At 38.4% G+C, this 24924-nt stretch overlaps 2 protein-coding genes across 2 annotated transcripts; both read left to right on the top strand.

The window, feature by feature from the left end:
• The first annotated feature begins 1325 nt into the window (after positions 1 to 1325).
• Positions 1326 to 16845, top strand: LOC107598504 (nuclear pore complex protein Nup133-like). Its single transcript, XM_016289874.1, has 26 exons — positions 1326 to 1566; positions 2035 to 2150; positions 3018 to 3121; positions 3195 to 3299; positions 3378 to 3509; positions 4810 to 4980; positions 5055 to 5223; positions 5454 to 5505; positions 5614 to 5761; positions 5837 to 5987; positions 6071 to 6228; positions 7351 to 7442; positions 7524 to 7681; positions 8545 to 8639; positions 8728 to 8952; positions 9482 to 9601; positions 11396 to 11495; positions 12014 to 12265; positions 12387 to 12520; positions 14997 to 15155; positions 15280 to 15415; positions 15757 to 15875; positions 15958 to 16038; positions 16121 to 16194; positions 16282 to 16370; positions 16591 to 16845. The coding sequence occupies exons 1-26, from the start codon at positions 1457 to 1459 to the stop codon at positions 16725 to 16727; spliced, it is 3387 nt and encodes a 1128-aa protein (XP_016145360.1). The 5' UTR covers positions 1326 to 1456; the 3' UTR covers positions 16728 to 16845.
• A 4183-nt stretch (positions 16846 to 21028) lies between these two features.
• LOC107598501 (actin, alpha skeletal muscle 2) lies at positions 21029 to 24289 on the top strand. Its single transcript, XM_016289867.1, has 6 exons — positions 21029 to 21181; positions 21288 to 21612; positions 22170 to 22331; positions 22420 to 22611; positions 22702 to 22883; positions 23820 to 24289. Exons 1-6 carry the CDS (start codon positions 21053 to 21055, stop codon positions 23961 to 23963), a joined length of 1134 nt encoding a protein of 377 aa, XP_016145353.1. The 5' UTR covers positions 21029 to 21052; the 3' UTR covers positions 23964 to 24289.
• The last annotated feature ends 635 nt before the right edge of the window (positions 24290 to 24924 follow it).

The following is a 24924-nucleotide window of genomic DNA, read 5'->3' as shown; positions in this document are numbered from 1 at the left end:
CTCATCTTTCAGTTCACCGACAACTCCACTGACCAATAGCCACTGCACAAATTGTATGCCCAATTTTAGGATTTTTTGTATTGATTTGAAATTATTTTCTGAATCTCTCTGCTCATCACTTAATAAGAAAGCTGTTAAAATTACTGTATTGATGGAAAAATATTGACTTTGATGTAAGGGTTACCTCCTGTGTATTCTTTGAAGTTGACATTTTATGTGTAATTTTCCATTTAAGTTATTTTTTGTTTTTTGTGAGGATTTGCAGCGTTTCTTCATTTGCATGTGTTGTGAGGATTTGCAGCGCGTGTGTTGTCAAACTGATGAAGATGTTTTCTTAATTTGCTGGTGTTTTTTCAATTTGCATGTGTTTTCTTAAGTTGCAGCGCGTTGAGCTCTCTCGGCCACCGTACAAATACACTCAACTCGCAGCGTCTTAGATCCGTTTTGCACTTTAGTAGAGCTGTGTAACACCTACTGCATAATCCGCATGTGACAGTCCTAGAGAAAAGCGCTGTTTAAGCCTCGGGAGAGGAGCGCAAACAACTACAGATACATGATGAGCAACAGACGGTCTACTTCAGTATTTGTGTAGATTTGTTTTTCTCATACATATTTGTCATATACATATGAAGATGAAAATATAAAGGCATATTACATTATATAATATTATTAAAATTCTATATTTGATATTATTCTAAATATATAATCTTTATTTTAAAAATGAATAATTATACGAGCCTATTTATTAAGTGATTAATAATTTTAAGGTGCACTTCTTTTTATTTAATGAGACTGTTAATGTACATTTGCCGTGCAATTACCTTAAATGCGCATCCCGCCAGTTAATAAAATATGCATGTCTAAAATAAACAAAAACATAAATAAAAGTAACATTTATACATGAATAAAAAGACAATATTTTAAGTGTTATTTGTATTATTATATATTTTTTAAATGTATCCTTTTTATTTTTAAAGTCAGTGGAGCTTGATAAGTGGAGAGTGTTTTTTTGCTGTAGTTTAAGGTATAGAAATAAAGGAGAAATTATACTTAATATAATATTGAGCTGGATACATTTTAATGCAGACACGCTTGAGTTATTATGTACATTTGACTAATTTGCATATTTAAATGTAAATACAGTATAAAAAAACGCACAGCTTGAAGTGAAACTACATTTCCCAATAAACTACTGAGAGAAACAGCCCCCCCCAGAAGAAGAGTTCTGTAACACTGACCCAGAATCAGTTTTAATCGCCAAACACACTATTCATTCAATGTTAGAAGAGTTTGAAAGCTGCTTCAGGATCAGCAGCATGAGCGCATGCGCATTCGAATGACGCACATCGTGTGCGCTTGGCGGTAGTGAGCGCGCGGTAAACGGTTTCCAAAGTTCGTCGCGTCTCGTCGTTTCTGAATGCGCTTCAGTCTCTTGTAAACAGTCCGCCGCGGCAGTATGTTCAGTCCCCGCGGCACACCGAGCTCAGGCCGCAGACAGGCGCCCGGGACCGGCGCTCGGAGGAGCGGGCTGCTGTTCTCTCCACGCCGCTCGGCTGTCACAGCCAGGTACAGCAGAGTAAACGCAGAGACGGGACGCTACATGTACCGTGCTACTGTGCTACTAAACATACACCACTCTATTGTTTTCTGTGTATCAGATAAATACCATGGTACATACATATGATAATTCTTCACTTCAGTACCATGTTACATATCAGTAACGTTACTATCTGATACCGTCACAGTACTTTTGTGTACTTTTTTAAAATTTTGCCGTTAATAAAATATATTTGCATACATTTCTTTCTTTATATTTAATATATTTTGTTCTATTATAAAAGAATGAAGTAATATATTTCATTTTCGTATTGTATCTGAATTTATTTTACGTTTTATAAATGTACAATAACTAAAATTGTTCTTGTCTTTTTTTGTAAGAAAAAAAGGTAGTTAATTAAATAAGAACTAAATATAACCAGTTTCTGCTCGCTTTTTTATTTTAAATTGATTTGTGTATCTCTATTCTTTCTCCAGATCCACTCCCAGCCGGGTTCAGAGTCATGCAGCTGTCGATTCGTATAATTTTGACGTTCAGACTTTCGGATCGTCTCTGCCTGTCAAAGTCATGGAGGCGCTGACCATGGCCGACGGTAAAGATTGGGGTCTTTAACTTTACAAGAGGCTGTGTTTTAAAAACCTAGTGAGCTGTCTACCTAGGTGACATTTGTAGGCGTCATTACTGCATTCAAACCAGTGATGGGAGCATTCAAGCTTCGAAACCGCTGTGAATCATTGGTTTCCAACAAGTGATTTGGAATCTGTATCAAACTGCCAAAGTCCTTTGATTGCTGTAAGCAAGGCTCTGTTACGTCATAACAATGGTTTGGCACTAGCAATCTCTGTGGACAGATTTAGCAGATGCTTTTATCCAAAGCGACTTACAAATGAGGACAATTGAAGCAATCAAAACCAACAAAAGGGCAATGATAAGCAAGTGCTATGACTAGTCTCGTCAAGTCAAGTGCTGTCAAACGATTAATCGCATCCAAAATAAAAGTTTGTGTTTGCATAATATATGTGACTAAATGTAAATGTGTGTGTGCTGTATATTTATTATGTATATATAAATAAATACACATGCATGTATATATTTCAGAAAAATGTTGTTTATATATGAAATATATTTATTTATAATATAAATATAGAAATGTAAATACATGTAAATATTTTCAAAATATATATTGTATGTGTATTTATATATACATAATAAATATACACAGTGCACATATATTATGCAAACAAAAACTTTTATTTTGGATGCGATTAATCGTTTGACAGCACTTATATATATATATGTACACACACAACACACGTCCATATATATATATAAAACACATTTTTTTAAAGAAAACAAATAGATAAAATAGATTTAGAGTAGAGAGTGCTAGAGTTAGAGGGTAGTCTCTGGATATACTGGTGTGAAGGTTTCTCAGTATATGATGCTGTGTCTCTTGCAGTGGATGATCAGATCTCTGTGAAGGTGGAGGCGTCCGGCTGGGCCTGGATTGTTTGTGGAGAACGACTGATCATCTGGAAAGTGTCTCAGACGTCTGTGGCAAAGGTCAGAAAGAGGCACAATTGCTTGGAGATGAATTTGCTGTACAAACATTGTGCTCTTGCTGTCATTATTGCAGCTGTCGGTGTGTAAAGACCTCCAGCTGCCCTGCAGTGAGTTTGCGTACAGCGCTGATCTCATCTCCATCACTTCCTCCAGTCCACTCGATTCTGCACCCACTCAGGTGAGGTCATGCGTCTCTGAACATTACTATCAGTGGAGATTTCTAATGCAAACATGAATGCAAATGTGTTTTTCACAGGCTATCAGTGCATTGGCCGTGTCTCCAGATGGTTCGGCTCGGTTTTGGCCCAGTCTGGCTCACGACGGGACCTACACTGAGACGTCTCTGGATCTGGGTGGACATGTGTGCAACTACGTTGCAGCAGTAAAGGTGTGCAATCAGGCAGAACGAGGAGTGCAGAAGCTTTTATTTTCATATCTCTTCTAGGGCTGGACAATAATTCAGTATCAATATATATTGCGATATAATTTTTTTTCAATAACGGTGATATGATTTTTAAACACATTTCCGATATTTCAATAGAAATTGCCAGTGTTTCCCATACATTGATTTATTTGTGGTGGTTGACTTCGTTGCAGCAGTAAAGGTGTGCAATCAGGCAGAACGAGGAGTGCAGAAGCTTTTATTTTCATATCTCTTCTAGGGCTGGACAATAATTCAGTATCAATATATATTGCGATATAATTTTTTTTCAATAACGGTGATATGATTTTTAAACACATTTCCGATATTTCAATAGAAATTACCAGTGTTTCCCATACATTGATTTATTTGTGGTGGTTGACTTCGTTGAATAAACATGAGCACTACACGTTTCAAAATCAAAACGCGGCGCGGGTGTTTTATAAGAATGTATCTTTGAAGGGAACCAATTGTCTTCAGAAATGTTTTGATGGCATTTTCATTTTATCTGATAAAGTAGCATTCATGAGTGCAGTGCTGCTTTGTGTACAGCTGTTACCGGAGAAACTGATCTTTCTGCCACTCCAAAAGTGCCTCCTGCTGGCAGAGAATCAATTTGTATTTTCAATAGACCTGCCTCCAGTAATGTGTTTTTGTTGTTGCTCACTCTTTTTTTCTGTTTTCTGCAGCAACTCTGAGCACTTTTCATATTCTTTATCCAGGCTGCAGCACTTTTGTTTCAATCTATAAGAATAATCAGCCTGTTATAGTTTAAAGTTAAAGATATTTACATTAATAAGGTCAATCTGAGAGTCTTATGCTTATTTGACAGTGATTTCACATTTCTTGTTTGCATGAAGGCTAAATACAAATAAAAGGTGAACATTAATTTATTTCTACCATTATTATTTCTAAAATATTATATAGGCCTAGTTTTATAGGAGGAGGGTTCATAGACTTGGCAAATTCATTTTTCAGAAGCTTGTAGGTACAGACATCCGTTGTGGGCGTTCTTAATAATAAAAAATGTATTTTGTATAGTGTTTTTAAAAGGGTACTTTCTCAAAGCGCTTTACAACACAAGCAAAGACAAAAATCCAAATTAGAACACAAAAATACAGAATGACAATCAGTTAAAAGCAGTTTTTCTGAGTTTTTTTTTTATATTGTTCATATCTATTTTGGAATTATATCGTATTGACCGAAATCTTGTCCATATTGTCCAGCCCTAGTCTCTTCCATGAGCTGTTTTCTCTTGCTGTCTCAGGGCGGGAATTTCATCGTGTCATCTTACCGTGGTCACCTGCTCCGGCTCGCTCCGGACTCTTCCGGTAAACTGCACCAGAGACCGGTTCAGCAGGGTCAGGGGATGCTGTCTGGCATCGGACGCAGGGTTTCCAGCCTGTTCGGCATCCGCGGCCAACCGGCCGACCTCACGGTCAGTACCGAGTGTTGTTTAGAGGTGGAAGCAGATCATGTGTTCAGACTCTGACGGGACGTTTGGCTCCTCAGGTGTTCAGTGTGCTCTGGGTGAAGGAGACCGGCTGTCTGTACTCTCTCAGCTCGTGTGGCCTCAGTCAATGGGAGGTGGATGAGAACAGTGAGACGCAGGTGTTGAGCTGGAGCACCAGTCAGATCATCACAGACAGCATCACCAACGCCATCTGGGTCAGAAACCTTTGTTGGGAGCGTCTAGAATTAACATGCTCTTATGAACATCTGATATAAAAAATTCAGGTCATGGCATAGAACCAGAGCAGATTGCTTAAAGGGGTCTGTGTTTTCTTTCCACAAAAATTTTCCGAATAATCATCAGATTAATCTGTAATGCACAGACAGTACATGCAGAATTGGCAGTATTATGCAGTGACATGTTGTGTCTCTTCAGAGCGGGGCTGGTGGTGTTGGCAGCGGAGATCAAGAAAGGAGTGAATGTCTCTTATCTGGACATGCAGTACAGCAAGTGAGTCTTGAATATGAAACCGAATAATCATCAGATTAATCTGTAATGCACAGACAGTACATGCAGGATTGGCAGTATTATGCAGTGACATGTTGTGTGTCTCTTCAGAGCGGGGCTGGTGGTGTTGGCAGCAGCGTGGCATCCGGGCAACACTCCATGTGTGGCGTATTTCTGCCTGGTCACTCTTGCAGAAAGCACAGCGCCGTCCTCAGACCTGCTCACTGTGGAGGTCACCAAATACAATCCACCCTTCCAGGTACAGCGTTCAAATGATCTGAATCTCTTCCTGGATTGTGAACTGAATGAACTGAGCTCTGGTTTTGTGCGTCAGAGCGAGGAGGAGCTGCAGAAGACGCGTTTGGTGTTGCCTGATCCGTGGAGTCCAGCGGCGTACCTCTATAATGAGGAGCTGGTATTCACCTGCAGCACTGGAGCTGGACGCGGAGGACTCGCCGAAGAGAAGATCTCCTTCAGCTCTCCAGGTGCAGCCCTCGAACTGAGAAGACAAATTAAGTGGCTGGTTTTCCTCCTGTAGTTCATCTCTGTTGTTTTGCCTGTTGTGCAGGTGACCGCATCCGAGGCGGTGGGGTATGTGCCGGTCTGCCGGTGTTTTTCTCTCAGAACAGCGGGCTGGTTGCTGTTTTAGCGAGAGAAAGTGCTTCCCTGCTGCCTGAGACCATGGAGGACTCGCTCTGCACCTCAGTGGCTGGACCTGGACCCGAGGTCTGGACCCAATTCACTTAAAGGAGAACTAATAATATTTTATACACATAATTTTTATATATGTTAAATAGGGCTGCACGATAAATCGTATGCGATATTTAATGCGCATCTTGTCAGAAAGCTGGTTCTGTAATCAGCGGTAAATCTCCATCACGTGTGTGCTTTCACATTGAGCAGCATTAACTACACAGAGCCGTTGTTCACTGACAAGCTGCGCAAAAAATTGCGCGAATATGAACGTGGTTTTGCGCAGCTTGTCAGTGAACAACGGCTCTGTAGTAAATGCTGCTCAATGTGAAAGCACGCACGTGATGGAGATTTACGGCTGATTACAAAACCGGCTTTCTGACAAGATGCACGTTAAATATCGCATGCGCATGAATTATCGTGCAGCCCTAATGTTAAATTATATATATTTACATTGTATGGTGTTTGTTCAAGTAGCTAGAAATCAGAAAATATTTTTCATCTCTTCAGGGCACTCCGTTATAATTTAAAATATAAATATTATATTTTTTCAAAAGATAATTTAGAAATCAGGATTTTGTTTTCTTTTCAGGGCACTTTATTACAATTTATAATGTTATAAATATAAATATTATTTAAAAAAGGTCATTTTGAATTGTTTGGCAGTTTTTTGTGATTCATGAACTAGTATCTGGCAAAAATATGTAATTTATACGTACTGGCACTTCATTATAAATTGAAATGTTGTAAATGTAAACATTATAATTTAAATATTTTGTGAATTTTTGTGCATTCATGAACTAGTTTCTGGTAAATTGTATGTATGTAGAAGTTTATAATATTTTAATTTAAGTGACTAAATCAGTTTTTTTTAGGGCACTCCATTATATAAAATATAATCAATTTAAAGTGTTTATTATATTTAAAGTATTTTATTTAATTATTTCAGTTTATTGTGTATTAATGCGCTAGTCTCTAGTAAAAATAGATATTTCTATAACTAGAAAAAAAAATGTAATCATTTAAAAGAATTAGAATTGTTTGGCAGATTTTTGTCTATTCATGAACTAGTTTCTTGTAAATATATATGTAATTTATATGCATGTATGTATACATTTATAATGTGTTAATTTATTCAAGGAAGTATTTTTTCAGAGTACCCCATTAGAGACACCACCTAAAATAGACATGGTGGCCCAGGAGGACAGAACTAAGCTGCTGAAGCAAGCGTTCCTGCAGTTCTGTCGGTGAGTTCTCTTCACTTGTGTTTGTGAGTGTCGAGTCAGTGACTCCCGCTCACAGATGCTCTGCTGTGCTCTGCTCTGCAGTCATGATCTGGTAGGAACTCAGAGCATGGTGATTGAGCTCTTCCCCAGCGATGGAGAGGGAGGTGCAGAGCTGGATGCCATCGTGACCCAGATTGACCTGGATCTGGTGGATGACTTCCCTGCATGTGACCCACGCTGGGCCGAGTCTGTTCCGGACGGTGAGAAAACCTTTCTTTCTGCCCCATAAATTATAACTTCATCGAAACAGTCCAAAATTTATACAAGATCATTTAGAAAATCTTCTGGCCATAAAAATTTCTTGCCAACCATGAAAGTGTATTTTTTTGTTATTTTTATTAAGTATTTTATTAACTAATTTTTATTAATAAATCATGTTTATATTTATGTAATTAATACATTATATTTACACAAAAATCAATTGTTTTCCATAATTAATTTATTTAGTGCTGTCAAACGATTAATCACATCCAAAATAAGTTTTTGATTACATAATGTGTGTATATTTATTATGTATATATGAATACACACACATACAGTATATATATTGAAAATATTTAGATGTGTATATACATTTATATATTCATATTCTTATATTTTATATTATGTATAAATATATTTATTATATATAATAAATATACACAGTATACACACATATATTATGTAAACAAAAACTTTTATTATGGATGCGATTAATCATTTGACAGCACTAGTATTATTTAATATTAAGTATTTAATATAAATAATTAAAATATAATTCCTCGTAAAAAATGCAACATATTTAATAAATACTATTGCCTTTTTTTGTAGAATAATCTTTTTTAAATTATTTAGCTTTTTTTCTGAATACATGAGCCAGCTATGTCACAAAAAATCAGACACATTGTGATTTTTTTTGTTTGTTTTTGTGGTTTATTGTGGAGAATATTCCACATATGTGTTGTCACTTGGAGTGTAAAAAAGAAATGAGTTAAAAGTTGAACTTCATATGGTAAATCCAGAGGTAAAAGATGTTAATTGTGGACCCCGGTGGATTTGTACGTTTGTGTGTTTTGTCCTGTAGAGGGCGCTGGATTTACACTGACATCTCTGATCCTGCTGCATCAGTTGGAGGATAAGATGAAAGCTCACCGCTGCCTCATGGACTTTCTGCTTCAGGTTCCTCATCAGACACACAAGCTATGAGACACTCTTTCATCCTCCTCAGAGCCTTTAGCAATGCTTTTTCTTTCTGTCTGCTCTACAGACAGGTCTTCTAGACCGCCTCACTTCCACAGCGGTGCGCATGTCCCCGATGGCCACGCGACTCTTGCTATGCGAACATGCGGAGAAGCTCTCGGCTGCCATCGTGCTGAAGAACCATCATGCCAAGCATCCAGAGCTGGTGAACACGGCCATCCTGTCGGCACTGAAGAAGAGCAACACCGACATACCATCCAACCTCACGCCTGCGGACGTGTTCTTCAGAGAGGTGCCAGACTTCAGCACCCTGATCATCAAACTGGAATGGAGAATATATGTGACCCTGGACCACAAAACCAGTCTTAAGTAGCACGGGGATATTTGTAGCAATAGCCAAAAATACATTGTATGGGTCAAAATTATAGATTTTTCTTTTATGCCAAAAATCATTAGGACATTAAGTAAAGATTATGTTCCATAAAGATATCTTGTAAATTTTCTACTGTAAATATATCAAAACTTAATTTTTGATTAGTAATATGCATTGCTAAGGACTTCATTTGGAGAACTTTAAAGGTGATTTTCTCAATATTTTGATTTTTTTTTTGCACCCTCGGATTCCAGATTTTCAAATAGTTGTATCTCTGCCAAATATTGTCCTGTCATAACAAACCATGCATCAATGGAAAGCGTATTTATTCAGCTTTGAGATGGTGTATAAATCTCAATTTTAAAAAAAATTGACCCTTATGACTGGTTTTGTGCTCCAAGGTCACATATGTATTTTTCTCTGCTTTATCTCATGTTTGTGTCTCCAGGTGTCTCAGATCTCCTCCATCTTTGAGTGTCTGTTGGATGAGGAGGAAAAAGCTTTAAAAGAGCATTCGGATGCCGCCAGGTGGGCCGAGGTGGTGCTCAACGTCAATGACATTGTCAAGGTGCACAGCAGTTTTTCTAACTTATTAATTCCTGCATTCAGATAATCTTGAATCAGTGGGCCAGGTTGAACATATCTAGGTACTTGTCATTTTTATCCCATAAAGAGAGAATTTTTGTGAAATATACAGTACTTGTCAAAAGTTTGGAAACATTATGATTTTTAAATGTTTCTGAAGAAAGTCTCTTCTGCTCACCAAGACTGCATTTATGTGCTCAAAATACATTAAAATCAGTAATATTGTGTAATAGTATTACAATTCAAAATAACTGTTTTCTATTTGAATATATTGTAAAATGTAATTTATTGCTGTGATCAAAGCTGAATTTTCAGCATCATTACTCCAGTCTTCAGGGTCGCATGATCCTTCAGAAAAGACATGTATAATAATGTTACAAGAGATTTCTATTAAAGTAATACTTTGAAATAATTAAATTAAATTAAATTAATCCTGAAAAAAATTTGTTTTCCACAAAAAAAAAACATTAAGCAGCAGTGTTTACAACACTGATTATTTAATATTTAATATAAACAACATTTTTAAAATGTATTTAATATAAAATTACTTTTTAAAATGTATTTAATAGTTTTAGAATTTGTAAAGCAAATTGTTAAAATAGTTTTTCCTACAAAACTAAATATGCTTATTTGTGTTTTTCTTTTTGCTAAAAACTATGGAAGTACTTTAATATTATATGAATATAAGAAAATCAATGTTAAATCTATTTCATTAATATCTTAGATGCATCTTAATTTTGACAGACCCAAAAATATATTTTGTAAAATGTTTTTTGTCTCAAATCTTTCAGTGTCCACCTTGCAGCCCACAAGATTAAAGATTAAAAGCTTGACGTCCTTAAGGCTAATATTCATGGACTTAAAGTCACAAATCCTCACCTACCCATAAAGAGAGAATTTTTGTGAAATATACAGTACTTGTCAAAAGTTTGGAAACATTATGATTTTTAAATGTTTCTGAAGAAAGTCTCTTCTGCTCACCAAGACTGCATTTATGTGCTCAAAAATACATTAAAATCAGTAATATTGTGTAATGGTATTACAATTCAAAAGAACTGTTTTCTATTTGAATATATTGTAAAATGTAATTTATTGCTGTGATCAAAGCTGAATTTTCAGCATCATTACTCCAGTCTTCAGGGTCGCATGATCCTTCAGAAAAGACATGTATAATAATGTTACAAGAGATTTCTATTAAAGTAATACTTTGAAATAATTAAATTAAATTAAATTAATCCTGAAAAAAATTTGTTTTCCACAAAAAAAAAACATTAAGCAGCAGTGTTTACAACACTGATTATTTAATATTTAATATAAACAACATTTTTAAAATGTATTTAATATAAAATTACTTTTTAAAATGTATTTAATAGTTTTAGAATTTGTAAAGCAAATTGTTAAAATAGTTTTTCCTACAAAACTAAATATGCTTATTTGTGTTTTTCTTTTTGCTAAAAACTATGGAAGTACTTTAATATTATATGAATATAAGAAAATCAATGTTAAATCTATTTCATTAATATCTTAGATGCATCTTAATTTTGACAGACCCAAAAATATATTTTGTAAAATGTTTTTTGTCTCAAATCTTTCAGTGTCCACCTTGCAGCCCACAAGATTAAAGATTAAAAGCTTGACGTCCTTAAGGCTAATATTCATGGACTTAAAGTCACAAATCCTCAATTTTAAATTCACGGGGCTCGAAAGAATATTTTATACACAATCTTCCTGGTCTCCGAGATTGAGAGATGAATAATCATCATGTTTTGTGTTAAAGGATATGATTCAAGCAGCAGCACAGTACCGAGAGACCAAAGCATCTCTGTACAGAGCGCCAGAGAACTGCGGCCTGGAGCCAGAGTACATCCCATGGACAGGTAAACACACCTGACAGGACCTACTGTAAACACAAGAGCAGCTCTCCACCAGTATGAGCGTCATAGTTTCTTCCTCTCAGCCTCAGGAGGAGCGGGTGGAGTCCGGACCATCATCACGCGGCAGCACGAGCTGATCCTGCGCGCGGTGTATCCGCGTGTCCACCTTGCAGCCCACAAGATTAAAGATTAAAAGCTTGACGTCCTTAAGGCTAATATTCATGGACTTAAAGTCACAAATCCTCAATTTTAAATTCACGGGGCTCGAAAGAATATTTTATACACAATCTTCCTGGTCTCCGAGATTGAGAGATGAATAATCATCATGTTTTGTGTTAAAGGATATGATTCAAGCAGCAGCACAGTACCGAGAGACCAAAGCATCTCTGTACAGAGCGCCAGAGAACTGCGGCCTGGAGCCAGAGTACATCCCATGGACAGGTAAACACACCTGACAGGACCTACTGTAAACACAAGAGCAGCTCTCCACCAGTATGAGCGTCATAGTTTCTTCCTCTCAGCCTCAGGAGGAGCGGATGGAGTCCGGACCGTCATCACGCGGCAACACGAGCTGATCCTGCGCGCGGTGTATCCGCACGCAGACGTGGAGCTGCGCGCCACGCTGAGCGAGCAGCTGGTGGCACTGTTGGACTCTCTGTTGAGCGGTTACGTGGCTCAGCTGACGTCTCTCCGCCGCGCAGGACAACAGGAGCGCTACGTCATGCTGGAGAACGAGTACACGCAGAAACGCTCGGAGCTGCTCGCACCTCTCTGTGAGCTTACATTGGTGTTTTGTGATTGCTCACTTTTGTGTCTCTTCCTGTCTGTGTGGCCAGAATAAGCTGCAAATCGGAGCAGGTTATGTGCTTAACATATCTGTGTTGTCTGTGGCAGTGGAGTTGGGTCAGCATCAGTGGGTTGCGGCGCTGGCGGAGAAATACTGTGACTTTGACATATTGGTGCAGTTGTGTGAGCGGACGGATAACCAGAGTCGACTACAGCAGTACATGGTCAAATTCGCTGATCAGGTAACAAACCCACCAGCCCAACAACTCTGAAATGTCAGCAAAAACCATATACACATGAAGCAGCACAACTGATTTCAACATTGGTAATAATCAGAAATGTTTTGAGCAGTAAATCAGCATATTAGTATGATTTCTGAAGGATCATGTGAAGGCCTTTCCACACTGAGAGCGAAAAAGCGAAACGAATATCGGACACAGTGACGCACTGGAATAAAACAACAGATTCCTATGGATGCATAGACAATGAACATTCGTGCACCAAAAATGCGAATATTTTTTTTCGAACCAGTTCGCATATACACATGAAGCAGCACAACTGATTTCAACATTGGTAATAATCAGAAATGTTTTGAGCAGTAAATCAGCATATTAGTATGATTTCTGAAGGATCATGTGAAGGCCTTTCCACACTGAGAGCGAAAAAGCGAAACGAAGATCGGACACAGTGACGCACTGGAATAAAACAACAGATTCCTATGGATGCATAGACAACGAACATTCGTGCACCAAAAATGCGAATATTTTTTTTCGAACCAGTTCAGCAAATCTTTTCAGTTTCGCAAAGCGAAAACTAGGGTTGTGCCGATAGACGATAGTATCGTGTATTGACGATAGTCAGAGATATCGACGATAGCAGATGTCTTTGTCGAGACGATATTAGGCTCATTCTCCTATTCATGTATTAAATTACTATTATTATTATTCAGCGGCCTATTATAATTCGGCTATTATTATCAAATTGCCCCGTTATTTCACTTCATCACCGCACTTCACACTCACACACACGCGCAAATGAGGATTAGAGTCTCCAACCACAAACACAGACGTACATCGTCTGCTGATATAAGGTATTTCATTGCACTTTAACAGGTAATCTGAATGGCCTATATATGTGCAATATTTTAACTCAGCCCTCACTCACTGAGTTTAATGCCACAGTTATGTTAGAACGCATCTCATTCTTGTTTCTGTGGCGGTGCGTCGGGCTCGTCATGGGGCACTCGTTCCGGAGCGTTGTATGACTGATGTATCCGGTTAATTTAACTTTACTCCAAATATATGAACTTACCTGTTTTAAACACTTTTATATTTAACATGTTCGTTTATGTTCAATATTTAATGTTAAACTGTTGGTCTTTAAAATAAATCTACTTTTGATTTTCTATAGCCTATGACAAGTACAGAGAGTCTCTCTCTTGCCCCACCCACCCATGGACGATAATATCGTGTATTGCGATCTCACAGGCTGGCGATATGAAAAATAAACATATAGCCCAACACTAGTGAAAACACGGGCTGTCCAGGAAGATTTGAGCATTACATCACATGGCCAGAGCAACTGCTGTTACCCAAAAGATTGACGCGGTGGCGCTAAAAGCTCAGAAGACTGTATTGAGCACGAGCGTAAAAACACCAAAGTAGAGGACTTTCAACCAACATACAAAGAATATGGATGTCGAGATGTTGTTGTCGTTGGTGTCTGAACATAGAGATATATTTATATTTATAGGATATATTTTCTGTACATGTCTTTATGCAGCTCATGGTATTTTTATAACAATAAAGGATGTTTATGACAAATGACAAGCAGGTAGCGTTCAGTCCATTATAACATACAAAGAATGCATGTCTGCCTATTATAGAATCAAAATCCATTTTAAATCAATCAGAAGTTATTACAAGCACTTGATGATGGTTTAAAGTGGGGTTTGAGCAAAAACATTAATTACATAGCTTTTGAAATGTAGCTTGATGGTAATTGTACCTCTAATTATATTGTCTTGTAAGCATTATGGATAGTTTGTGTTTCTGATGAACCAAAAGTTATTTATCTTAATTTAATGCTGCATATTGAGCAGTGGACTATGTTAAATCCATATATATATACGAGATACATAGGCTGCATGAGGAAAAATGCATTGCTAGTCAGCGCCACCTAGCGTGCAGGCGTGAATTAGCACAAGGCGATTAATCGTTTCGCGCTCGGTGTGAAAGTAACATTCGTCGGCGATTCGCCTCGCGCTCAATGTGAAATGGCCGTGACACTGAACACTGAAGTAATGATGCTGAAAATTCAGCTTTATCATCAGTGGAATAAATTACATTTTCAGATATGTTCAAATAGAAAACAGTTATGTTAAATTGTATATAATATTTCAAAATCTTTAACGTTTTTTGTTCATTTTGATCAAATAAAAGCAGCCATGAAGAGCATAAGAGGCTTCTTTCACAAACATCGATCCCAAACTTTTAACCGCTACTATGTTATCAACAGATGCTTCTGGATTGTGTTTGAAGTAGCTTTTGGCCACTATTTCAATATTTGTAGAACTGTCTTTTGTTTAATTAAAGAGTATTGCACACGGACACTTTGAAATTCTTGCAATGCAGTTCCAAGAAAAATATACTGAAATCACAGTTGTTTACGGTACCTGTGCCAAATGCATTTACTCACAGCCCTCCCTGTTTCCTGTAGAACTTCGCTGACTTCCTGTTCCGCTGGTACATGGAGAAAGGCAAGAGAGGGAAGCTGCTGTCTCAGCCAATAGCAACACACCAGCAGCTGGCCAGTTTCCTGCAGGCTCACGATCACCTCAGCTGGCTGCATGACATACATGTGCAGGACTATCAGCGAGTAAGAGAATAAAGGAATCAAATAAATGCATATTACATTTTTATTTGTTTTTATACACTAAAGTGCACACCACATGGTTACTGTCACTTGTAGTGTTCTAAATGCTTTGCTTTCTTCACGACAGGCCCATCGTACCCTGTACAGTCAGGCCAACACGGAGACTCGGTACTTCAGCAAGAAGAAGACCCTGCTGGCCCTCAGCAAACTCACGGCTCTGGCGTCAGACATGCCTGAAACCGTGCACCGCAGACAGCTCAACGGTCAGTCGTGTGCCTTCGCATGTGTTTGGAAGACATATTGACTCAATTCTGTTTTAGTCCATATCTCTTTTTGTCATATTGCAACAAGCATTTTTAGTGTTAGTACATCAACAGAACGTGGAGCAAATGATGCATCTTTCTTCTGTAGACACAGAGAATAATGGCAGTTGATACTCAGTTTATCTGGCCTAGTGATTAGCACATTGAGCTGTGGTGCTCATGCGGGCGACATGGGCTTGAATCGGACCTGCATTTCCCTCCCCAAATAATCTCTCGAGCCCTAAATATTTCTGATATATAATCGTTGTCGTCTGGTGTTTTTCCCATGTGTGTTGGTGCAGATATAGTGGAGCAGGAGAGGTTTCTACTTCATCAGGAGACTCTTCCTAAACAGCTGCTGGACGAGAAGCAGCTGAACCCAGACAGCATGCCTTTACTGAGCCCTCGTAACCTCATTGAAGTGAGTAAACCACAAAAATACTGTGCTCATGCGCTTCCTCCTCATTTCTCTTACTTTATGTCTGTCTTTTCCTCATCTCCAGCTGTACATCTGCAGTGAGAACCGTGGAGCCAACGAGTACGACTTTAAGAAAGCTCTCGATCTGCTGGAGTACTTGGAGGAGGTATCTGTCAATAATAGACTACATTAAAAACAAGTGCCTTTTCTGAGCACATATGTTTCTGATGTGTATTCATCGCCTGTAGGAGGACTCGGTTGATATTGATGCCCTAAAACGGGAGATCTTCAGTAAAGCCTTGAAGAAAGACTGGAAGGAGAGGTGAGCATCTCAAAACTCACTCCAATGAGGTTTCGTTTTACTTGACTATAATGGTCTTGCAATGACCGGCTGATGTATTGGTTACAGTTGGGCGTCGTCTGATGATAATGACGATCCTCTAGAAGCAGCCAGAGACAGCACTTTCGTCAAGATCCTACAGAAACTCATTCAGGAAGGTACAGTGACTCTGCTAATCACACACTCACAGTTGTTCTAGAAGCTTGTCTTGAGGTTTCAAAGTGGTTTAGGCATATTTGAGACTTGCTTTTAGCAGATATTAAGTATGCAATATAGCATCTTACATCTAAAGCATTGGCAACCCTACTTTAGGACATACAGGGATTGAATTACAATGCAAAGTCTGTCAGTCAGTCAGAGTGTGTTTTGTGGCCACAGGTGTTTCTCTGCAGTCGTACCTGCCTGACGTGAAGGATCTTCTGCAGGAAGATGAGCTGGAGAGTCTCAAATCAAAGACATACTTCGAGTTCCTCCTGCGAGCCAACTATGAGCACTACCTGAAAGCTCACATATGACATTACTTCTTGTTTCTACTTATTGTTTCCTTGTTAATATTCCAACTTTGTTTCATAAAAATAATAATAATTACATGATCCAACGCTTGAATTTTCTGAATAAACTGTATTTCTGTAATTGACGGCAGACAGTTCTTGATGCTTTTCTTCTGCTGCAAGACAAAGATAGAAAGAATAACAAAGCCAAAGAGTGCTCACCAAATGGAGATGTTAGCTTGGGTTTTATGGTGTTTTCTTAAAGATGGTGAACCCAAAAGATGTCTGAACGTCATTGCATTAGATAACAAAGTTTACCAAATTTACCCTGCAAAGGTGACGAGCACTACCTGAAAGCTCACATATGACATTACTTCTTGTTTCTACTTATTGTTTCCTTGTTAATATTCCAACTTTGTTTCATAAAAATAATAATTACATGATCCAACGCTTGAATTTTCTGAATAAACTGTATTTCTGTAATTGACGGCAGACAGTTCTTGATGCTTTTCTTCTGCTGCAAGACAAAGATAGAAAGAATAACAAAGCCAAAGAGTGCTCACCAAATGGAGATGTTAGCTTGGGTTTTATGGTGTTTTCTTAAAGATGGTGAACCCAAAAGATGTCTGAACGTCATTGCATTAGATAACAAAATTTACTCTGCAAAGGTGACGCAAAAGCGCTTCTGAAGTGGCATAAATGCATTTTATTCAGTAATTACAACTGTATGCTTTGATACTAGGGGTTGAGGAGGGTCAGAGTAGGCAAAATAATTTTTATATTGAATTTTGAGGCATTAAAGTGACCATTTTATAGAAGCACATGCACAAAACATTTCACAAAAAGATAAAACTATAGATATAACATTCAAAATGAAGCTCATTTGTGTTTGTCATTAACAGACTGTTCAGCTGACTTCATGCATCTCCAACACTAGTTTATCAAATTTAAAATCATTCTGAACAAATGTTTCAGAAAAGTTTTGGCTGCATTTGCTTGCAGATGCCAACTGGTTAGATATCTACACTCTTTAAAATAAAGGTGCTTCACGATGCCATAGAAGAACCTTTTTGTCCAAATGGTTCCATAAAGAACCTTCAACATCTGAAGAACCTTTCTGTTTCACAAAAGCTTCTTTGTGTTGAAAGAAGGTTCTTCAAAAAGGTAAGAAAGAGATGGTTCTTTAAAGAACCTTTGACGGAATGGTTCTTCTATGGCATCGCTGTGAAGAACCTTTTAAGCACCTTTATTTTTAAGAGTGTAATGCTGTAATACAGACATTCTTAAGTGTCCAAATTGGGCAAGGCTTTATTTGAGAACGTCTTGTTTTCTTTCACTCATCTCGTCTTCATCCTCCAGCAGCTGGTGTGAGAAGAGCAGCTGAACTGATGGAGAAGCAAATTTCTCCCCTGAGCTCCTAAAAATAGGGAAGAGAGGGTAAAATTAGTGGCGTCCGCAGTAAATAAGCTGCACTTTACGGGGGTTCTCTGACACCCTATATGGGGTGGGAGCCTCTGGAATCCCTAAGGACTCTAGATAAACTGTCTGGAACTAGAGGAGGAAACATGATACTCACTTGTTTATGATGTGGCATTAGGCTTGGCATCAAACTTCACCGAGACGTCGCCCATAGGGTCATGCTTGTCTAATGGTCATCTAATGACTGTCTAATTTAATATACATCTCCAAATAAAAGAAGGTAAAACCTCATTATAATATCCTGGTCCTGTTCTCAGAAAGGCAGAGAGGGTTGCTTAGTGTCTATTTTGATAATATTGGTCATTGGCGATACTTAAACCATGATTTAACAACACTTCTTTACAATAATGCCAGCTGATGAACAAGCTGAAGAACATTGCTAGCTTTCTTTTGATGATGATGATAGTATATTTTAAGGGCTTAATATGGTGACTGCATTGTTCAGTTATAGACGTCAGGCTCAAGTAGGAGATTTTCCAAGCTTCTCCTCCCCTTCATCCAGTGGCTTTCTATGGGAAAGGAAGAAGTTGAAAAGAACACTGTTAGCCCAGTGCCACAGACTGACTAAATCCCTCATTTATTTCAGAAATGCCATGTTTATAGGCTTTACATTGGTCAGTTCATGCAAACTAAGCCACTTTTTACCAGTGCGACTGACTTTCAAAAAATGGCCCAATTTATCTATTTTTGCCTGATTTAATACACTGCAAAAATTTACATTTTTAATAACTCCTGGTTTCACTGTCATCATTTAAATTAGTCTATAATATCTCAATGTGACCCTGGAGCACAAAAGCAGTCGTAAGTAGCACGGGGATATTTGTAGCAGTAGCCAACAATATATTGTATGGGTCAAAATTATAGATTTTTCTTCTATGCCAAAAATCATTAGGATATTAAGTAAAGATCATGTTCCAGGAAGATATTTTGTAAATGTCCTACCGTAAATATATCAAAACTTAATTTTTGATATGTGCATTGCTAAGGACTTCATTTGGACAACTTTAAAGGCGTTTTTCCTCACTATTTTGATTTTGATTTTATTTATTTTTTTGCACCCTCAGATTCCAGATTTTCAAATAGTTGAATCTCAGCCAAATATTGTCCTCTCCTAACAAACCATGCATCAATTGAAATCTTATTTATTCAGCTTTCAGGTGATGTATAGATCTCAATTTCCAAAAATGTCACCTTTATGACTGGTTTTGTGGTCCATTGTACAACCACAGAAAAATAAGCTATTTACATTTATACATTTGGCAAATATTTTTATCTAAAGCAACTTGTATTACATCCAATGTATATCTCAAATTCATTGACATTTTCATTTGAGCATTGGTGAAATGTAGCTAATGATAAACGATCATAACCCACCACTGCCATGCCCTTATATTGAGATCTAGTCCACAAACGCCCAGTGTCGGCCTCTGAGTCCACTCCTACGGTGCCCTTGCGCTCGCCCGCCCGCCCGCTGTGGTTTGGGGTCTGGAACGCCATATATGGAGCCCCTCCTCTAGACCCACCGACACCCAAATATGGACGAGGATCGGGAAGAATTCCATTTGAATGCATGGACATTCCTTAATGGCTGTCCGAAGAGCAGGAAAGCAGAGGACGGGTGTATATAAGATGGTCCGTGCGCAGGTCCTCGTGTAGCAGGCACTTCAGTACTCTGAGCACAAACAGCACACAGGTAAGCAAACTATAAGAACAGATGTGAATGGAAGCTAATCATTTCTCAGCGGTTTCGCTTTTGACTTTGACTTTTTTTTTAAAGTCGTAACTTTTTGATTCACTTAGACTATTGCACTGATATCATAGAAACTTTTCTCTGTATATTTGAACTACATTTAAAAAAATTTAAGTGATCTTTAACAATTAAAATCATAATCAGAGTGCATTTTTTGTTTAGTTATTTTTTAATAAATCAGAAACCTGCAATTGTAGGCTAATTATGTTGCAGTATGCAATTAATTTAGCATATGTTTACGATTATTTTATCAGATTGGTGCAAATAGAATTTGACCCAAAAAAAGTACTGTTTTCTCACATATTTTCATTCAGACTGCGCTATTTAGTGGTGTTGGAAAGGTTACTTTTATTACAAGTTACCCTATTTAAAGTGTAATAAGTAGGCCTAGTGTAACTATTTCAATTAGCCTACTTTATTAATGTAACTGATTTTGATTACTTTTCTAAATTTCTCATGTTTTCAAGTTTTAATCATATTCAAACATGTAAAGCAGGCAGGGTTAACCTTACAGTAGAGCTCAACACTGATAACTGTCAGGCTTGAAAATTCCCTCATCACTTGAATTAAGATTATAATAATTGAATTTTAAAGCACAGCCACCACAAAATCAGACTTTAGCACCTCTTTTTTTAAGATCGTTCTGAGGCAAGTACAGATTTAAACTCATAACAAGATATGGCTTAGTTTAATAGCTATGATACTGTTTTTGAAATCAAATCTTTGCATAGTTATGACAGGAAACACTGGCATCTAATAATGCCTTGGAAAAAAACAGTTAATCTAAAGAAATGTCATAACTTTAATTTAATTACACATTTTCTCTCAGTAACTGTAACTGATTACAATTACATTTATTTTGTAATTAAATTACGTAATTTAGCTACATGTAACTAGTTACTTCCCAACACTGTTAGTATGCTATAATTAAGCAGAACCTAACTGAATACATTTAAGACTAATATTAATTAATGCAGTTTCTCAATGTAAACTAAATATTTAGCCAGATTGGTTTGGAAAACGCAGTCAGTTCTCAACTAATTTGTTTATCAGTTTGAATGATAATGATGTTGTTGGGGTTGTAGTGTCCTCATTGACTTTATTTGTAGAACCCATCACGATGTGTGACGACGACGAGACTACAGCTCTGGTGTGCGACAACGGCTCTGGCCTGGTCAAGGCTGGTTTCGCCGGCGATGATGCTCCCAGGGCCGTCTTCCCTTCCATCGTCGGCCGCCCACGTCACCAGGTACATACAGAGATCCTTGCTGGATTTGTATTTGTCATTAAGAGAATGATTGTATGGGTTTTCCTTGTGCTATTCTGATCATGTTGTACTCAATGCTCCCCTTCAGGGTGTGATGGTCGGTATGGGTCAGAAAGACTCTTACGTTGGAGACGAGGCTCAGAGCAAGAGAGGTATCCTGACCCTGAAGTACCCAATCGAGCACGGCATCATCACCAACTGGGACGACATGGAGAAGATCTGGCACCACACCTTCTACAACGAGCTCCGTGTGGCCCCTGAGGAGCACCCAACCCTGCTCACCGAGGCCCCTCTGAACCCCAAAGCTAACCGTGAGAAGATGACCCAGATCATGTTTGAGACCTTCAACGTCCCCGCCATGTATGTGGCCATCCAGGCCGTCCTGTCCCTGTACGCTTCTGGCCGTACCACCGGTAAGACAACGTGCTGTAAATGAAAGAGCAACATTTATGTCATTACACACAGTGCATCTAAAGCAACTGTAGTTATATATTTGTGACCCTGGAGCACAAAACCAGTCTTAAGTCGCTGGGGTATATTTGGAGCAATAGCCAACAATACATCGTATGGGTCAAAATTAACAATTAGGATATTAAGTAAAGATCATGTTCCATGAAGATATTTTGTAAATTTCCTACCGTAATTATATTAAAACTTAATTTTTGATTAGTAATATGCATTGCTAAGGACTTCATTTGGACAACTTTAAAGGTGATTTTCTCAATATTTAGATTTTTTTGCACCCTCAGATTCCAGATTTTCAAATCTCAGGCAAATATTGTCCTATCCTAACGAACCGTACATCAATGGAAAGCTTATTTATACAGCTTTCAGATGATGTATAAATCTCAATTTCAATAAATTGACCCTTATGACTGGTTTTGGGGTCACATTTGTGACTAATTATGACATTCAAACGTGCTTACTGTTAGCTCTGGCTGACTGATTTCTTGTTTTCGGCTGTTGTTAGGTATTGTGCTGGACTCTGGTGATGGTGTGACCCACAATGTGCCCATCTATGAGGGTTACGCTCTTCCCCACGCCATCATGCGTCTGGACTTGGCTGGTCGCGATCTGACAGACTACCTGATGAAGATCCTGACCGAGCGCGGATACTCTTTCGTCACAACCGGTGTGTACCTTGTCACTTTTTACTGGGATATTTCTAGCATGTGTGAAACAGACCAAATAAACAACTCTCGATTTGTCGTCCACCACAGCCGAGCGTGAGATTGTCCGTGACATCAAGGAGAAGCTCTGCTACGTCGCACTGGACTTTGAGAATGAGATGGCCACCGCCGCCTCCTCATCCTCCCTCGAGAAGAGCTACGAGCTTCCCGACGGTCAGGTCATCACCATCGGTAACGAGCGTTTCCGTTGCCCCGAGACACTGTTCCAGCCTTCCTTCATTGGTATGTTTGAAAACATTTAAAATTGCCGACTGTTGTCTTACCTTTTAGTCCTCCAACCATTTATATGCTCTACTTAAAACACTTGCACAGGTATGGAGTCTGCCGGCATTCACGAAACCGCTTACAACAGCATCATGAAGTGCGATATTGACATCAGAAAGGACCTGTACGCCAACAACGTCCTGTCTGGTGGAACCACAATGTACCCTGGTATTGCTGACCGTATGCAGAAGGAGATCACAGCCCTGGCTCCCAGCACAATGAAGATCAAGGTAATAAAAAACTCAAGGTTTGGAGTTGGTTTTTCCATGTTGACTTTATTGGGGTCGTGAACTGCCTTTTTTTTTTACTATTTTGTGCTGAACTGAGGTCCACTTATAATGTTATCAAAAACATCATCATTTAGAAGTAATTATATAGCTATTTTCTGTCCTGTTTTTGACCCGCTCGCTGCTATGATTGGCTAACACAGCCTGTGTCCTTCACAGATGGATGCTGCTGGGATTTAGGTTTAAAACGCATAAATATTCAGTACATATCAAACGATCTGTAATAACAGATAAAGCAATAGCGATCACGTAATGAAAACAGTTACTCACACTTGTGTGTTGCGATATTACTGTCGGATCCAATATTGCCAACACAGCATCCTCTTTTAGGAAAATTCTGCGTCAAATTGTGCTTCGTTTGTAAACGAATCCGCGGTAAAATGAAGTGAACAAAGGACCAAGAAGTTCTTACTGACGGTCTGGATCTTCATTCCTAATTTTGGAAGGAGATGCCAAGAATGTTTTTCCACAACTTGGCCCTGCACTGCGTCTTGTTGTCTTCGGATAATCTTTATAGTTTGGTTTTTGCATAGAGCATTTCCACTACATGTGCGGATCGGTGGGCGGGGCTAAACAGGCAGCGCTGTAGAAGCAGGCGTTGATCTTCCTCCGCGGAGGCGGTGCTTAGCCACACTATTACACCAGAAAAGTGGCACATTCCACAAGCTGTTATTCTGGCAGACTGCCTTCAAAATCATCTGTTTTTAGACAAACGAGAAAAGTTTTGAGTTCTGAAATTTGCAGGATATTTTTATAGTACAATGACCTCTTATATGTCAAAAGATCAAGAGAATTTAGATTTCTCAGTTCATGGCCCCTTTAAAAGCGCAGACTAGTTTTCTGAGTAATATTTGATCTCCTCCTCCTCCTCCTCTGTAGATCATTGCTCCCCCTGAGCGCAAGTACTCCGTCTGGATCGGTGGCTCCATCCTGGCCTCCCTGTCCACCTTCCAGCAGATGTGGATCACCAAGCAGGAATACGACGAGGCTGGCCCCAGCATCGTCCACCGCAAGTGCTTCTAAGCGCCCGGCTCACCATCCTATCATTGCTTCCTGCTCAGGAACCAAGCGACGGTGCATTGCTCCTGTGGACAGCTTTTCTACAGTCGTTATTTATGCATTGACGTAGGAGCGAGCAGTAAAAGCACAAACTGAGAAAACGTCAAGGGAGAGAAAAATACCAAGCGCTCTCATTGCACACAAATGTATTTATTACTGACTTCCATGGCTTGGTATTTTGGCGAATGCTGTTTGAAATTGAAGGACCCCGCTCCCTTAGATTCCATACGTTCCACTGTACACCCGGTCCAGCTGATGACCAACACAAATCACACTTCAACAGACAAATAAAACTGAAAATCTATTTTTAAACATGGTACTCGTCAATGAATATGTCATTTCAGTATACATTACACTAGGTTTCAGCCGACACTGAGACAGACTAAACAATATTAACCCAACCTCTCCGATGGTTTACAGATGATTGACACCACACAAAGTCTTGTTATGTCTGTAATCTGACAGCTATAAACCATCTGGGCTGTTTAAGTGGGCTCTAATGGAGGATGAATGCGTATGGGACAATTAATGGACAATCTTGCAGTTTATACTTTGTATAATCGTAATCTTTATTAGCTGACACTTTATATCATAGCACAGCGGGTGTTATGATATGAAGTATAAGCTAATAAAGATTATTATATATATTATTAGCTTGAATACTTATAATATATATATATACTGAATAAGTTACTGAATACTTTTCTTCTTTATATGGTAACTTTTGTCAGCTGTAAAGTATAATGTTTTACAGTTTTACTCTGTAATACCAATGATGTGCCCTTACGAAAATTAAGCATGGTTTTATTGTATTATTATTATAGTAAATGTGTAGTAACCATGTTTTTTTTTCTGGTATATTGAATTTGTTTAACCATTTTTTCTACAAATTACCATGATTAAACTATGGTTAGTGTTGCAAAAC

Source organism: Sinocyclocheilus grahami, unplaced genomic scaffold, assembly GCF_001515645.1.
Source record: "Sinocyclocheilus grahami isolate Dianchi unplaced genomic scaffold, SAMN03320097.WGS_v1.1 scaffold252.1, whole genome shotgun sequence".
Classification (NCBI taxonomy): Eukaryota; Metazoa; Chordata; class Actinopteri; order Cypriniformes; family Cyprinidae; genus Sinocyclocheilus; species Sinocyclocheilus grahami.
This window is presented reverse-complemented; position numbering and strand designations above follow the sequence as displayed.

What these genes read in the sequence shown, in the direction of transcription:
- LOC107598504 (XM_016289874.1), top strand. Translation starts at nt 1,457, where the DNA reads ATGTTCAGTCCCCGCGGCACACCGAGCTCAGGCCGCAGACAGGCGCCC. An exon ending in CTCAGACGTCTGTGGCAAAG is followed by an intron (nt 3,122 to 3,194) that starts GTCAGAAAGAGG and finishes TCATTATTGCAG; the next exon opens with CTGTCGGTGTGTAAAGACCT. An exon ending in AAGAAAGACTGGAAGGAGAG is followed by an intron (nt 16,195 to 16,281) that starts GTGAGCATCTCA and finishes TATTGGTTACAG; the next exon opens with TTGGGCGTCGTCTGATGATA.
- LOC107598501 (XM_016289867.1), top strand. Translation starts at nt 21,053, where the DNA reads ATGTGTGACGACGACGAGACTACAGCTCTGGTGTGCGACAACGGCTCT. An exon ending in TCGGCCGCCCACGTCACCAG is followed by an intron (nt 21,182 to 21,287) that starts GTACATACAGAG and finishes GCTCCCCTTCAG; the next exon opens with GGTGTGATGGTCGGTATGGG. An exon ending in ATACTCTTTCGTCACAACCG is followed by an intron (nt 22,332 to 22,419) that starts GTGTGTACCTTG and finishes CGTCCACCACAG; the next exon opens with CCGAGCGTGAGATTGTCCGT.